The sequence below is a fragment of the Rhinolophus sinicus genome, chromosome 1, assembly GCF_057876585.1.
Source record: "Rhinolophus sinicus isolate RSI-liver-muscle chromosome 1, RSI-T2T, whole genome shotgun sequence".
Taxonomy (NCBI): Eukaryota; Metazoa; Chordata; class Mammalia; order Chiroptera; family Rhinolophidae; genus Rhinolophus; species Rhinolophus sinicus.
This window is the reverse complement of record NC_142501.1, coordinates 172,017,995-172,032,754: the sequence shown is the minus strand read 5'-3', so window position 1 is coordinate 172,032,754 and position 14,760 is coordinate 172,017,995. Positions and strand designations below refer to the sequence as shown.

General features: G+C 32.7%; 1 protein-coding gene across 3 annotated transcripts in view; it reads right to left on the bottom strand.

Annotated features, from left to right (window-relative positions):
• The window catches only part of CCSER1 (coiled-coil serine rich protein 1), a 1,120,696-nt gene that overhangs the window by 358,184 nt on the left and 747,752 nt on the right, over positions 1 to 14,760 (bottom strand). For all 3 annotated transcript variants that reach the window (XM_074323491.2, XM_074323500.2, XM_074323495.2), the window contains exon 10: positions 4,483 to 4,527. In XM_074323491.2, the coding sequence (XP_074179592.2) occupies positions 4,483 to 4,527 (45 nt within the window). The remainder of the gene's footprint in view (positions 1 to 4,482; positions 4,528 to 14,760) is intronic.

Sequence of the window (14,760 nt, the reverse complement as noted above, 5' to 3'; positions counted from 1 at the left end):
CTCAAAAGTAGAAATAAACTGTCAAGGGATAAACAATGGAAAGTCTCTTCAACTATGTTAGCAAAGGCACAAAATCCACTATTTATCAAAACAAAATAATTTATTTAGGAATATTATATGCTCAAGTCATATTTTACATAAACAGAAAATCTTGAATTATTATTGTAAATGATTAATGCATTGAAATATAAAGCACAGATGGAAAATAGCATTGAACTAAACATTTGATATCCAATCTACCTTTTGCAAATGTTTCTGATTAATTGTATTTCTTTAAGTATTAGAAGTTCATATCATCTATGCTTTCCTATTTATTGTTTTTGGCAAAGAAAATAGAGGATTGGAAATACTGTAGTCTAATAGAGAAAGTTAATGAAGCAAGCTGAACTACAGAACAGATAGGTTGCAAGACATTCTCGTGATTTTCTTGAGAATGACACATTCACAAATCAGCTATTTTAATCATTTGAAAAGAATGCCCGCTTTTTCTTAACTATGTTTCTATTAGAATGTGTTTGCACTTGCAATCCCCCAAGTAAAAGTGAGGTTTTTTTTTGTTTTTTTTTAATATCATTGACATGACTAAATATAATCAACTGAAAATTTCTAGACCACCACAGGGAATTTTTCTAGTAAAGGGATAAATATGTTTACAATGTTTTTGGTCATATTTCTGAGGAATGCTTCTAAAAATTAAAGTACTAATTTTCTTTCAGATGTTTAGGAAGCATATTTATAATCTGTTTCATAGGAGTGCAAAGCAACTTATTTAAAATATTCAAGTGTATCAATATTAATCATGTCTTCTTCAGAATTCCAGGTGAAGAAAGGCGACATGATCTCTGCTTATTTTGTTCATCACTTTGGGAGATCTAAGGTTCACAATTATAGAAAAGTAATTCTTGATCATTACACACTTGCACTACATTTCTATTGCCTTCATGGTTCTGGAATCTATGTAATTTCCAACAACACAGCCATAATCCATAAATCCCATGAACCATTTTGTCTCACATTAGCTTACCACATTTAGTAGTACAATTTCTGAAATTAAATGTTTAACCCTGATTTAGATATCCAACCATAATAATTAGTTATCTTGACTCATGATATAAAGTCACATATCATGTGATATAAGATATCCAGAATATGGATGGTTGTGTATATTTAAGGTCGGGTGGAAGTAGAGACAATATGCCATTCAAAATTGGTGTGTACACACATGCACACCCACATACATACATACACACACAAATATACATGCCCACACAGATAAATCTTTAACTATTAAGTTAACAAAGCTGTACTTTGAAAAGTACAATACTATTTAAAATAACAAAAGTATATAGTCTTTTAAGAAAACTGATAATAACTTGGTTTTAGTCACATTTAACTATAAACACAGTATATGGAAGAATATAAATTCCTTGAGAAAAAAATATAATAATTTCTCTATGTGTCATATCAATGAGTTTTCACTGAGGTTTCTCTATGACTTACAAGATCTCATAGATTTCACAAGAGGCAGGAAGTTTATAACCAGAAAGAAATATTAGTTAGTCACATTTGTACAGCACTCCACTAATCCCTCTTTTTAAAATAAACTTGTTATTAGCTATTATGATCAACCACCTCAATTTATACATGGTAACTCAATTTATACATGGTATGCATGTATAAATATGTAAAAATACTGATATAACTTGTTAAAATACAATTTATATCTATTTTCAAATATTTTATAATAATACAAGCAATTTAGACTGTATCCATCTCTATTTCTTTCGCAAAATTCACTTAGATTTCAATCACTTTTTCTCAAGTGTTATTTTTATACAGTATGCAGTGTTCAAATCTAGCTTTACTCTCTAGCAAATAGTTTTTTTTAATAGTAATTAATATCTAACTAAATAGCATTATTATGGCCTGCTTCAATTTTCTATGCATATGTTGTATGCTAACTGTTGTCATTATCTCAAATAAGTAAATAGAACATTTTAAATGACACTGCCTGAACCTTCTTATAAATATTTGGCAATAGGCCATTAGCATTATATTCATCAACACCTATTGGAAATATCTGTCATTTGAACTAAGACAAATTAATTCATCTCAGGAGGTAATCATTGTCATTAAACTACCATCAATCACAATAGCATTAGGATAAGAAATTCTAAGAGAATGTTTTGAGTAAGAGTTTTCCAAATTCACACATTTCAATTTAATATAACCAGAGGTATATATTACACATATGTATAATGCACACATGTAATAAAACACAGTAAATAGGAATCAGAAAGCTCCATGTCACATCTCGAAAGCAACTGTGTTATTTGTTTGCAGATCACATACCACTGAGACTTTACAGGACAGTTTTTACAACTTATTTCACCTAATTGTCTGATATTTCCTGAAAGACTCTTACCATAGAATATATTAGGCTTTAAAATCATGAGAAAAACTAAGGTGAACATTAGGTTTAATCAAAATATATTCAAATAACCGTGTGTTGTCCACAGAAGTGAAGCAGCTGTTTTGAATTTTGATAATTGACACTTACTTTTTATTCCAGGGTTAGGGGTGTCAAGTGTAGAAGACATAACTGGGCTATCATTCATTTGAAGAACTTACCTTCCACCAACCACAGAGAGAAGGCCTAAATCAAGGTTGTCCATTCAGGGCAGATGCATATAATAAATTGTAGGTCATTAAATTACTGATCTTCACACAAACCACAAAATAGTTTCAAGGAAAAAACACATTTTTAAAAAATTTGAAGCACATTATCTACACGTTTCATAACTATAAGCTTTAAATACATTTAAAATAAAAATAAAATCAGAGGAAATGAAATAAATAAGCAATAAAATTTAAGAGCAACTCTTTTCAATTAAAAAAAACCACAGTAATTAGGCTTTTAAAAACAATATGAAAAACTGCAAAATCTCAATCAAACAAATGAAGAATACTGCTATCGTATTATTTAGCAATGCCATTACATGGGTATATGGATTTAAATTTTCCTTCTTTGAACTTATAGCTGCTATTGAACTAGGATATAGCAGTGAGAAGTAGGGCAACTCCACGCTGTATATCCTGAAAGGCACTGAATCTGCAGTGATAAACTGTAGCAGTATCGCTTGACTGTGAACTTTCACTTAGAAGGTGATGAGGTAAGTTCTATTTAAATAGATCCATTTTGGTCAAGTCTGAGCAAAGTAGTTAGCCTTACAAAACCGTAAATGGCTCTGAGGTCTTCCTTACACAGTATGCCCCCCCCCCCTGCCCCCACCATTCTGCCTGTACTGATGACCATGTCCTTCTTACTTCACTATCCTACAACATGAAAAGTATCTAAAGATTTATCTTCTTTAGCTCTTCTGCCAATGTGAGCCAACTATCATGTGCCCCTCAAAAGGAACAAATTCATGTGGATGGAAAATAGCAAATAAACGGGAAGAGGCCCTAAGTGACAACTTTATTAGGAATTAAAATGCCAAATACTAAAAAACACACAACTGGTAATTATACCAATAAGGAGAGAAGAGGAACACACCACATACTTAATACCAAAGAAAACTGTTCTTATCGAAAGAGAAGCCACAGATGTGGACAGGGTAAGATTTATTTTCTCATTTTACAAGACAAAATATCTTCACATTTTTACCCCCAAAAAATTGTTATGTAAATATCACCAAAAAATAAAATTACCTTTTGGGCAATAACATCGATATACTGAATTCAATATTCTACCATCCCCCGACTGCCAGCAACCTAAACCACAGAGTAAAGTACAGCATGTATACATTTAGCATGAAAATAATTTTAATCGTGGTAAGCCTGCACATTAGAATTAGAAAATAATAATACACATTATGTATTCAATATGATATTATGTTTGATACTATTAAAAGCTTCCCTTCTTTATAAAGTATCTGAGACAGACACTAATTAAAGAACGTTTTAAAACCATGAGTCTTACCAGAGCAATTGCGCACTAATAATGCATATCGGCTTAGTAGCATTTACCAATAGCCTTGGCTAGGAGAGTGAAGGATCCTAGGTGTCATAAAATGTTCCCATTGTTAGAATTTTGCTAATTTCTCAGTAAACTATTTAAAACATTGCATTTAATGTTTTCTTCAAAAGGCTTCTCTGTTCTGTCCAGAGGGTCTTGCTGTTTTAAAAATCCATTTTAACAAAACAGCCTGCCTAACCAGAGAAACAGTGTTTTCTTCAGTTTCAGAGGAACAAGCACAAGTAACACATTTACATAAACAGGTGTAAAATTCACGTTCTCCAGAGTGAATGGAGTATATGTATACAGAATTCCTCTCAACATATCACCATTATAATCATCATCATCGTCATCATCATCACCATCATCATCATCATCATCATCGCGTCACTATCACCAACCATGTCACTACAACACTTACCGTTTTCTCTTCCTTCCCAGCCCTCTCCCTTAGATTTTCTTACCTCTCTCCCTCCTTGTACTGCCTCTAGCCTTCTCAGGTTCAATCCCTGAAAGAAACATAAAATAAAACAAATTGTATTCTTGTTGGTAAATAAGTTAACTAATATATCACACTAGGATAAAACTTTTGAAATAAAAGAATTGATTTAACGAAGAAGATTCAAATATAGATGAATATTTCACATGTATGCCAATATCTACATCTGAGTATGTCTTTAAAGTTGGTGTTAATGCATTTCTTACTAAATCGTTAAGACTGTAAGTAAAAGTACAAAGTAAAGCATTTGTTTTAGCAACGATTGCTTGTCCCTTCATGAAACCGCGATCTAAAAGCTGCTGTTTATAATCGAAGTAGTACGTATAGGATGAGGTAAGTTCTTACTGTACTGCACTGCACTTGGCACATTTCAGGGCTCAAACATAAGGAAGATAGATAAAAGCAGCAGCATCCTTTGCAGCACTGGTGCTCATCTAGGAAACCTTCTGGATATTATCTCCTGACAAAGACATTCTCCCTTTTCTGTTATTATAACTGCTTTCTACACTAAAGGGGGGGGGGGGATTCACTTTAAGTTCCTAGTAAACACTATGCTTAATTAAAATGGAAGAAGAATTCATCTTTTTCTTAGCAGGCCTATTGTAGAACGTGCTTGTGGCACAAGAAAGAGTCCATCTGTCTATTTCTCTCTCTCTCTCTTTCCGAGAAATATTGCTATCTAGAACGCAAAATAATGGAAAATCCCCTCCCCCCCCCGAAATGCAATGAAAGCTTCAATTCCTGTTATTTTCCCTAATGTAGAAGCTTAGTATATTGAAGGGCTGAATGAAAATTGTAGTAAAATGTGATCTCGCGCTACCTATTTCTTCCTTTTCCCCGTTCCTTCACTTGTTTTTTTCTTTGCCTTCTATTCTCTTTCCTTCCCTCTCTAAATCACTTCCTTTAATTATTTAATGATACGTATTTATTGTACACTTATTATGTACCAGACACCATGCTAGAGAGTGGAGATACCAAAATAAATACTAAATAGTTCTCTCAAAGTTTAGATCATTGACTACATACACAAGTGAAGGTAAGACTTCAGCAGAATGATGTCAGGTATACGGAATTTTCTCTGATGACAAAATGAGAGAGGCTCATTCATCTTGCGAATGGGCACATACACAGAAGGCCACAGAGGAGGATGGCGTCTTAACAGTCTTAGAGGCTGAGGAGGGAATGCAGGAGGAGAGCAGCATGCAGTACTCTAAAACCCTGACTATTCAAAGCATGGTTCCTGGATTAGCAGCATTTGGTCACCTGGAAACTCATTAGAAATGCAGAATCTCAGACTCCACCCAAGATCTGATGAGCAAGAATATAGGATTTAGCAAAACTTCCAGGTAATTCACATGTAAGTTAAAGTTTGAGAAGCATTGCTCTAAGAGGTCTAGGAAAGATGAGTGGTTTAGTTGGCATGTATTGTGACGTGGGCAAAAACGAGTGGTAGGCAAATAAGACTGATGAATTGTGAAGTCTTTCAAGGCAGGGAGTCTAGGCTTGTTCTTTAAGCAAATGCTTAGTTTGATAGAACTTTTTTGGAAATTGGGGGTAATATTTTAAAATACCAAAGATAGACATAAATGACTACTTTCATAGTCCCATAATTTAGTAATTTAGTGTATATCTACTTTGCATTTTCTCCTTCTTCCTTTTTTTTTTTTTTTGTTTTTTTTTTTGTTCAGAAATGTTATCAGGAGAAAATTGGAAATAATACAAAGAAATATTGAGATTTATCTTTATTATAATTTTTATATGCTTCTCTGTTATTTGGCAGAGCTTTAAAAAACACAAATTTAACAATTTTCACATTATCATTAAAAATTTCGACTTAAGTCAAAGTATTTCTCTATTTCTGATGAAAATCGCAATAGCACATAACCTTAACTATATATTCTGCATTATCATTAATATACCGGGGGTGCCAAAAAAATGTATACAACTGGACACGTCGGTCAACATTGCTCAAGCAATAGTTCGCCATAATCAGAAGTGTGTGTGGACCCTGATGGTAACCACTTTGAGCACCTCCTGTAATTGCAGAAGTCAAACGTGACTTGTATTCATCTTTTGTTATCGGTATATATTGAATATTACAATTTTAATACAGTTTTATTTTCTTAAAATGTGTATACATTTTTGACACCCTCTGTATCTAGTAAGAAAACTGACCTTAAGAAAGATATGCTTGACTTAATCATTATATTTCTAGCTTTATATTTTAGAGTTTAAGAAAAGATTATTACTGTTTGTGTTGCTGTGTTAAACACCATATTTAGAATGCAATAACTTATGTATTCATACTTACAAAGAAAATAATTTATTTCATAACATTTTTACATTTACTGACAGCATTCATGTTTCAATCTTTTCAAGAGGTTTTTAAAAATTTTATCTCTTCACATATAAAATTCATTTCTTGAATTGTTTAGATGAAAGCACATGAACAAAAATATTAAGTAAGGTCATTATATTTAAAAAATAAACTATTACTCTAGTCACTGTAGAAAAGGCTTTAGAATATACCTGGCAATCCAGTTATTCTTGTATGAATAAATGGTAGCCTGACTTCTGAGTGTAAAAAAGTATCTACATTTACAGAATGCATTTTGAAGAACTTAAATTATGCATTAAAACAAAACAAAACAAAACAAAATATTAGAGCATTTCTTAAAAATGGCAGTGTAGGCTAAAAGTAAATTCTATAGTGGCATTCATGCCCATAACTTTTAAGATATGGGAAACAATACAATTATGTGCTTTTGAATTCAGACTGATGTGGGTTTAAAGCTCTGGTTTGTCACCTTCTTCTGTGTGCTCTCTAACATATTGCATAATATTTCTCAACCTTATCATTTGTACTTGAAAAAAATATAGTCGTTATTGTATGTGGTTGCTATAAAGGTTAAATAATATGTGTATAGCCCTTAGCAAAAGGCCAGGCACAGTAGATCCCAAAATAGTAATTATCTTATTTTTCTTCTCTTGATCTATCTGTCTCTATCTCTATGTCTATCTCTATATCTCAACACAAATATATCATAGCATGGAACTCATGCATGAGTCATGATGCTTCTTCAAGGCAACAGTGATCAAGAAGAGCTGGGTGTCAGGACTTTGGGAAAAAGCATACCTGGAACAGGGGCTGGAGGGTCAACTGGCCAGGGATGATATGATATGTTGTATAAACTATGTAAAAAAGTTTGGCCATAATTTGGGCACTGAATTATTGAAAGACCAATCTTGAGGTTGAAGTCAGAAAGTCTGATGGTGACAAATTTGGGAGCCATTTGTGAAAAAAAAATAATGATCTAAAAGGATTCTCCATATGCTTACAGGGCCTCAGGCAAGAATGTGTCTCAAAGGAGAAGTCAAATGATCTAGAGTATAAAGAGGTTCACCTATTATATCCTGGCTATAATAAGAATTATTGAGGCATGTCCTGGGAGATGTGAAGCCCTAACTGATGACAGAAAATTAGTCTGAATACTAGAGTAACATTAAGCCTTCAAGTTAGAAGGTAAGGTGGCTTGAGTGGGGAAAGCTGTTAAGGGAAGTACAAATTGTGACTTACAGTTTCTACTAGGAGAACTATAGTAATCTTGATTTTTGTTAATTTGCTTTGAAATATTAGACCATAATATCACCCCAGTTAACCAAGCTATAATAATTAAGACAGGAATATTAAAAAAAAAAAAAAAATCTCAAGGAAACCCAATCCCTTCTTGGTGGTCACTACATATATATCTCACGATCTTCATGTTTTTAAATGAAAACAAAAAACAAAAAACAAAACTTGGCATTTTATGCTTTGTGTAATATCCACTAAAACATGTATTGAAATAATTCAGAAGGAAATGATTGTTTTAATTCTATTCACTGAGACCATCTGACTCTCAGAAAGACCTGAACTAGATGAGAACAGTAAAATTACTTAAGTGTATATGAATATGTATGTATACTGGTTGACTGTTAAAATTAATATAAGATTTACAAAAATTTAACTGATGAAAACCTACTTCATTATTCTTAAACACTACAGTATAATATTTATTCAGCATGTCTTAAGGAAATCATATTTAAAGATACTCTGGGAATATTGTTGGGGAAAATGTATTTTTCTCAATAAACATATTTTCTCAGTAGAGAGCATAAAGCTGTTTGTGTTGATTGAAACTAAGCACATGAGACTAAACCAAAATGCTATAAATTGTAGGTAGAAAAAAATAGCCTAAAGCAAAATGTCTGCAGTGTGTTAAATTAAGATAGTTTAGTAAGGCATTAGGGGGAAAAGCTATTAACTGAAAAACAAAATACAAAAAACAAAAACAGATTTCCTACTGTAATACTTTTTCCATACAGCATTCAGGCATCTCTGTGAACACCTCTAGTAACTATGTTAGGGTATGAGATCATTTCTGTTTAAAGTACACATAGTGGGGAGATCTCCTTTATAATGATTATAATCTCTTTCCAAATTACTATCATGCCATAAAGATTCCCCCTGCTTCCTTGTAAACAAAAAGTCAGAAGTATAGTATCTGATACTCTTAGATTTACTTGATGTCCTTCTCTGCTATGGAAAACTATAGAGTGATTAGATGGAATAGACATTTCATTTCCAGCACTGTGAAGATTTCATTGTGATCATTTTTATTAACTGTAGAAAGTAGTTACGATTTAAATGGATAAAACTAAAATTCATTTTTAAAAGTCCTCAAATAACTGTGACTTTTTACATTTAGCCTCAGTTATGGAAGCACAAGAAAGAACTAGAAGGAACTTTAAGTAAGTTGTAGTTCAACCTCTTCCTCTGACAGATGAGGGAACCTGCAACAGGAAAGTTAACTTAATAAAGGTGGCAGAGTCAGAGCTCGAACTCTAGTCAGTGGGTCCAGCAGCCAAGACTATCTTTCTTTCTCCAAATTATATTAGTAGTTCTATTATAAATCATTGTCTTAAAAGCTGTATAACTTTTGGAACATACATTAACCATTTTATGTCCCTGGTTCCTCTGCTGTATTCATATAACTGAGACAATCCGTAGGAATAAATGAATCTACATAAAGCACAGCTCAGTGCCTCATCCATAGTTAACCCCAATATGCACTGATCTTTATTAGTAGCTTAAGATGTTGCTACTCTTTTTAATATATACAAGGGAAAGAATAATTATTACAACAGTTCTAAAAATAACTAGATTTTTTTTTGGGGGGATAGGGGCTGTTCTCTCTGTGTCAAGCACTCATCCAAGTGTTTTACCTGGATTAACTCCATTCTTACAATAGTCTCATCACAGACTAAAACCAAATAGTTTTTTCCACATTGAGCTGAAATGAAAATTGTCTTTTTATTATTTTGCTCTACCTGTTTTTCAACTCATTTCTTTTCTTTTTCATTTTTTTTAAAATTAAAGTTTATTGGGGTGACAATGGTTAGTAAAGTCACATAGGTTTCAGGTGTACAATTCTGTAATACATCATCTATATATCACATTGTGTGTTCACCACCCAGAGTCAGTTCTCCTTCTCTCACCATATAGTTGACCCCAGTTACCCTCCTTTCTTTAAGCAAAATAAGAGATGTCACCTTAGTTCTTGCTATTGTTATGTTTCATTTTGCAGCTCTGGTATGTGGCCCAAAAGAATAACAAGATTATAAAACACTTCTGGCCTCCCTGCTTCTTACCACTACATTTCTTCGTCCAAGACAAGGATATTGTTTTGGAGAAAAAAACACACTATGAAAGGATGAGGACAATGTTCAACTCTGAGTTTTGGTTTACTTACCAAGAAAATGATGAGGGGTGGGAGGGTAAATGATGGAAGGATAGAGAGGGTTATACTGGATAATCTCTGTAGAGCTTTGAAATCTAATATCTGTGCTATGATGTTGTAATTTTAAGACAGGCAGATTGGTTCTCTTACAGGTTCTTGCTATGTATTTTTCTATCTTGTACAGCTTCTCAGTGAGACTGATGAAACTACTCAAGAAGTTAAGACATTCCAATGAGTTTGAACAGCATTTGATATACCTGTTGTCAACCTTATGAGGTTCTTAAATTCTGGTTTTCTTAACTTCGATATCTACTTTTTCATCTATCAGTTTACTGCAGACTTTAAATTCAGTGTCAAGTTTCAATTACATTGATGATAAAAAAATATATTTAATTGTATATATGGGTTTCTACCCTCAGCCCTATTTAGGATTCATTTTGTAAGTTAGCATGAGATATATGACTAGTCATAGATTTATAGGCTAGATTTAGAAATTCAGAAAATCCCAAGGCTGCTAAACCCACTTAAAAACTGTAAAAATTCACTCTTACATAATAATTTCCAGTTTTCCTTTAAAGTTACTAAACACAGTTTAAATATTTTTGTGATTCCTTTATCTTTTAGTCATTATATTGGAAAACATTTTTTTTTTTCTTATACTATGTTGAAATTATGTTACAGAGATTTTATTGCACCTGTTTGAAGATTTTAGAGCTCTTGAAGATTTGGGATAAAATCTACACAAACACAAAAAAAGCCACGTGTCAAAATGTGTCAAACTTTATTTTCTTTTTGAAGTTAGTCATTCTAATCATCTTTGAGATGCTATACCATGAAAACTCGGAGTTTTGAAATGTTCTTTACCTCCCTTTTCAAAAACCAAGATATGTAATTTTGAGGGATTTCACCATTCTTCGTTGCTGAAGTTCTTGTGTTTTAAAAATGGGAAATCATCCTGCCAAATCATAGATGACAGGCACCATGCTAAGTACTTTACATGACTTAATTTTTAATCCTTACAGTTACACATGTTGAAGACATCATTATTAATTCCATTTTGATATAGGGTAATTGAGGCAAAGAGACGTTAATTAACTTGCCTACGGAAACACAGCTACAAGGAAGCAGAGTTGACCATTAAACCCAGAATAGATGATTACAGAGTTTCTTTTGCAACCACTACATGACCTACCTCCAAAAGTAGCTATTACTTTATGTTTTATGTATATTGAGATGAATTTCTAATATGATTAGATAAATATGTGTTTAATAAATGGTTAACACATTATATGAGTAAGCCTAATTCGCGAATTACATTAAAGTTCACCTAAACCATGCCATTTTTACATATTTAAGAAATAAATGCAAGATAAATTCTTGGTTTTTAAATCATTTACAATTTGGAAATAAGAGTGAAAATAAAGTTAAAGTAATGAGATTTGATTTCAGAGTTCCTGATTTCTGGGGGTGGGGGGTGAAATATGTAAAATTCGATTGAAATATTTCTTGGGGCATACAAAGATTAAAATAAAATTAATGTGAGTATGTGGGCACTAATAACATTTCATAGAGCTTGTCTGTGATTATCGTTGTTCTAGGCTAACAGAAATATTAAACAAGTGTTGCACTTCCATGTCTCCAGTTTTCTAGCCGTTCTCATCTTGGTATACTGCATAAGTTAAATTCCTTCTGCTCCAGGGACTTAGGTCCTTATATGTTATGAGCTTAGATACAATGAAGTTTGCCCTGAAACTGGAGTTTTTCCAGTGTTTCTGATATTCATAACTGGGAGGGCATTTGTGATGATGGTGTCTTACCATCTCAGATATAAGACTAATCAACAACATAGAACTTCTACTAAGATTTTATGCAGTATTGTTTCTGACAACCTCTGTTTGTTAATGTAATTCTTAAAAAGGAAGTTAACAACCTAGTTTCAGAAAACAAGTAACCCTAAATATTGTCAATAAAGGGGGCAGCCAGATGGCTCCATTGGTTAGAGCACAAGCTCTTAACAACAAGGTTGCTGGTTTGATTCCCACATGGGCCAATGAGCTGCACCCTTCACAACTAGATCGAAGGACAATGACTTGACTTGGAGCTGATGGGTCCTGGAAAAAACACAGTGCTACCCAGTAAAAAAATTATATATATAATATAAATTTATAGAAATTATAGAAACATAATATATATATATATATATATATATATATATATATATATATATATATATTTAGTAAAAGTTGTATTATTTTAGAGTTCATTTATAGGCAGTAAACATCAGCACAAGTGTGAATTTAAATGGATATGAACAGGCTTAGTACCTAATGTGTGTATTGTGGCATTGTAAAATATTTGAAAAAGTATTCCTTAGTTATACTAAGCTAGTTAAATCATTAATCTTTCTAGTAAGCTGTCTTTTATATTCCTACCATGAAAAAAAAAAAAAAAAGAGCATGCATTAGAGTAGTTCAAAAGAGAGGATTAACAGCCAGCATATGGTTATGTATCATCAGTCTAGTATCTGCCTGTCAACAAATTCTGACCCTGTGTCTTTCTATAAATCCCATCCCCATCGCTCCATTACAGAATTTGGCTTTTTTGATAGTCCATGGATATGTCAGGCATTCTTCTTCCAAAGACTTTTCCACTAGGTGCTCACCCCAGCTGAAACTCTCTTCACCTAAACATCTGCTTGACCAACTCCCATAGCTTCTCAGCTCTTTGCTTATGTCTTACCTTCTCAGGGAGGCCTGCTTTTATCATCCTACTTAATACTAAAATCTACTCTCTGCTTTACGTCTAGGGACACTTAAAATCTTTTAACTTAATGAATAAATTTATTATTATTATGTATTATCTATCTTTCCACATTAGTATTTAAGTGTCACAGACAGGGATCTATCTTTGTTATGTTTTCTAAATTACCCCAATTGCCCAAATAGCCCTTGGAGCATCAATGCTAAATCAGTAGTTAAATGTTCATTGAATGTATGGGAAATTTACTTTTCTTTTAATCCACATATCTACAGAGTTCTATACAATCTGCGCTATATTAATTTATATTTGTAAATTGTATAAGAGGTACTGGCTTCAGTGATCTATCAGATAAAATAAATTCATTTATTCCTATTAAAGTTAAATAAACAAAAATCTAAAATTTCATTTATAATTTTAAGAGTTTCAGCATTTTACCACAGTGTAACTTTTGACAACACTAAAGAATATGTGTCATTGTGTTTTTCTATTAAATGCCTAAGCAATCATCAGTGACAGAGACTTTATAAAAATAAATAAATAAATAAATAAATACATAAATACATAAATAAATAAATAAACAAATGTTGATTTCAGACTATCCCTTAGAACAAAGTTCTCAACTGGACAGTGTCACCTTTCTACCAAGATGACAAAGATTATTTCAGCATGAAAAGTAAAGTGACATATACAAGTTTAGAAATATAAATTAAATTTGATTAAAATAAAATGAATTACAGGAATCTATGAAATGAGAATAGCACCAAGTTAAAAAATGGTAAAGTGACACATGAATATGAATATATCTGATTCTAAGTGATATTCAATGGGTTTCTGATACTGTCACTGACACTGTCAATTCCTTCTTTTTAAGTAGAATCTCTTGATGAAAATCCAAGAGAAGCTACACAATGCTTCTGTTTAACTTTTTCTTCCTGCTTGTCTGGTCCACATATTGTTCATTCTCTTGCTTGTTTCGCAAACACTTCTGCATTCATGGTCATCTGTATTAAGATGTGCTTTCATTTATCAGTTTTGCTATTATTCGTAGACATCTCAACATCTCATTTCGTCAAAGTTCCCTTTAGTGACTCTTTATGAATTACACTGCTAAAGGGGCTTTGCAAAATGCTTACTGCTTACTTATTACCCAAGAATGGGTGTCTCACTCTACTTGTTAGGTGCACTTCTCAATGTTGCCATCTTTTTGCTGTGTCTGCAGGTTCTCTGGTCAACAGTCTTTGTAAACTACTTCTGTGTTCTCTGCTTCACTGAAGTAATAGGAGGAGTTTATGTGCTTCTTGTTTTTTGGAAAAAGAAGTTTACTCTTTAAAGTGATAAAGAAACTACCATGGTACAAGAACACAGATTCTATTATATCCATGTTTACCACAATTAAACAGCACTGAGGGTTGTTACAGCTTAAGGGCTTTAACCATTTGTGCATTTCATAACGACTATGTGTGTTACTTGTGTATGAGCATCAACCCTGTGCCACACTCTCTTCTAGACTCTGGGGAAATAGGCACGAATAAAAATAGACAGTGGTTCTTATCCTTATGGAGTTTATAATCTAGTAATGATGGTTATATTATTTTGGGTTAATATGTGAGTGTGCACCCATATATAGTAGTCTCCCCTTATCTGTGGGGAATATGCTCCAAGACCCCCATTAGATGCCTGAAACTGCAAGTAGTACCTAACCC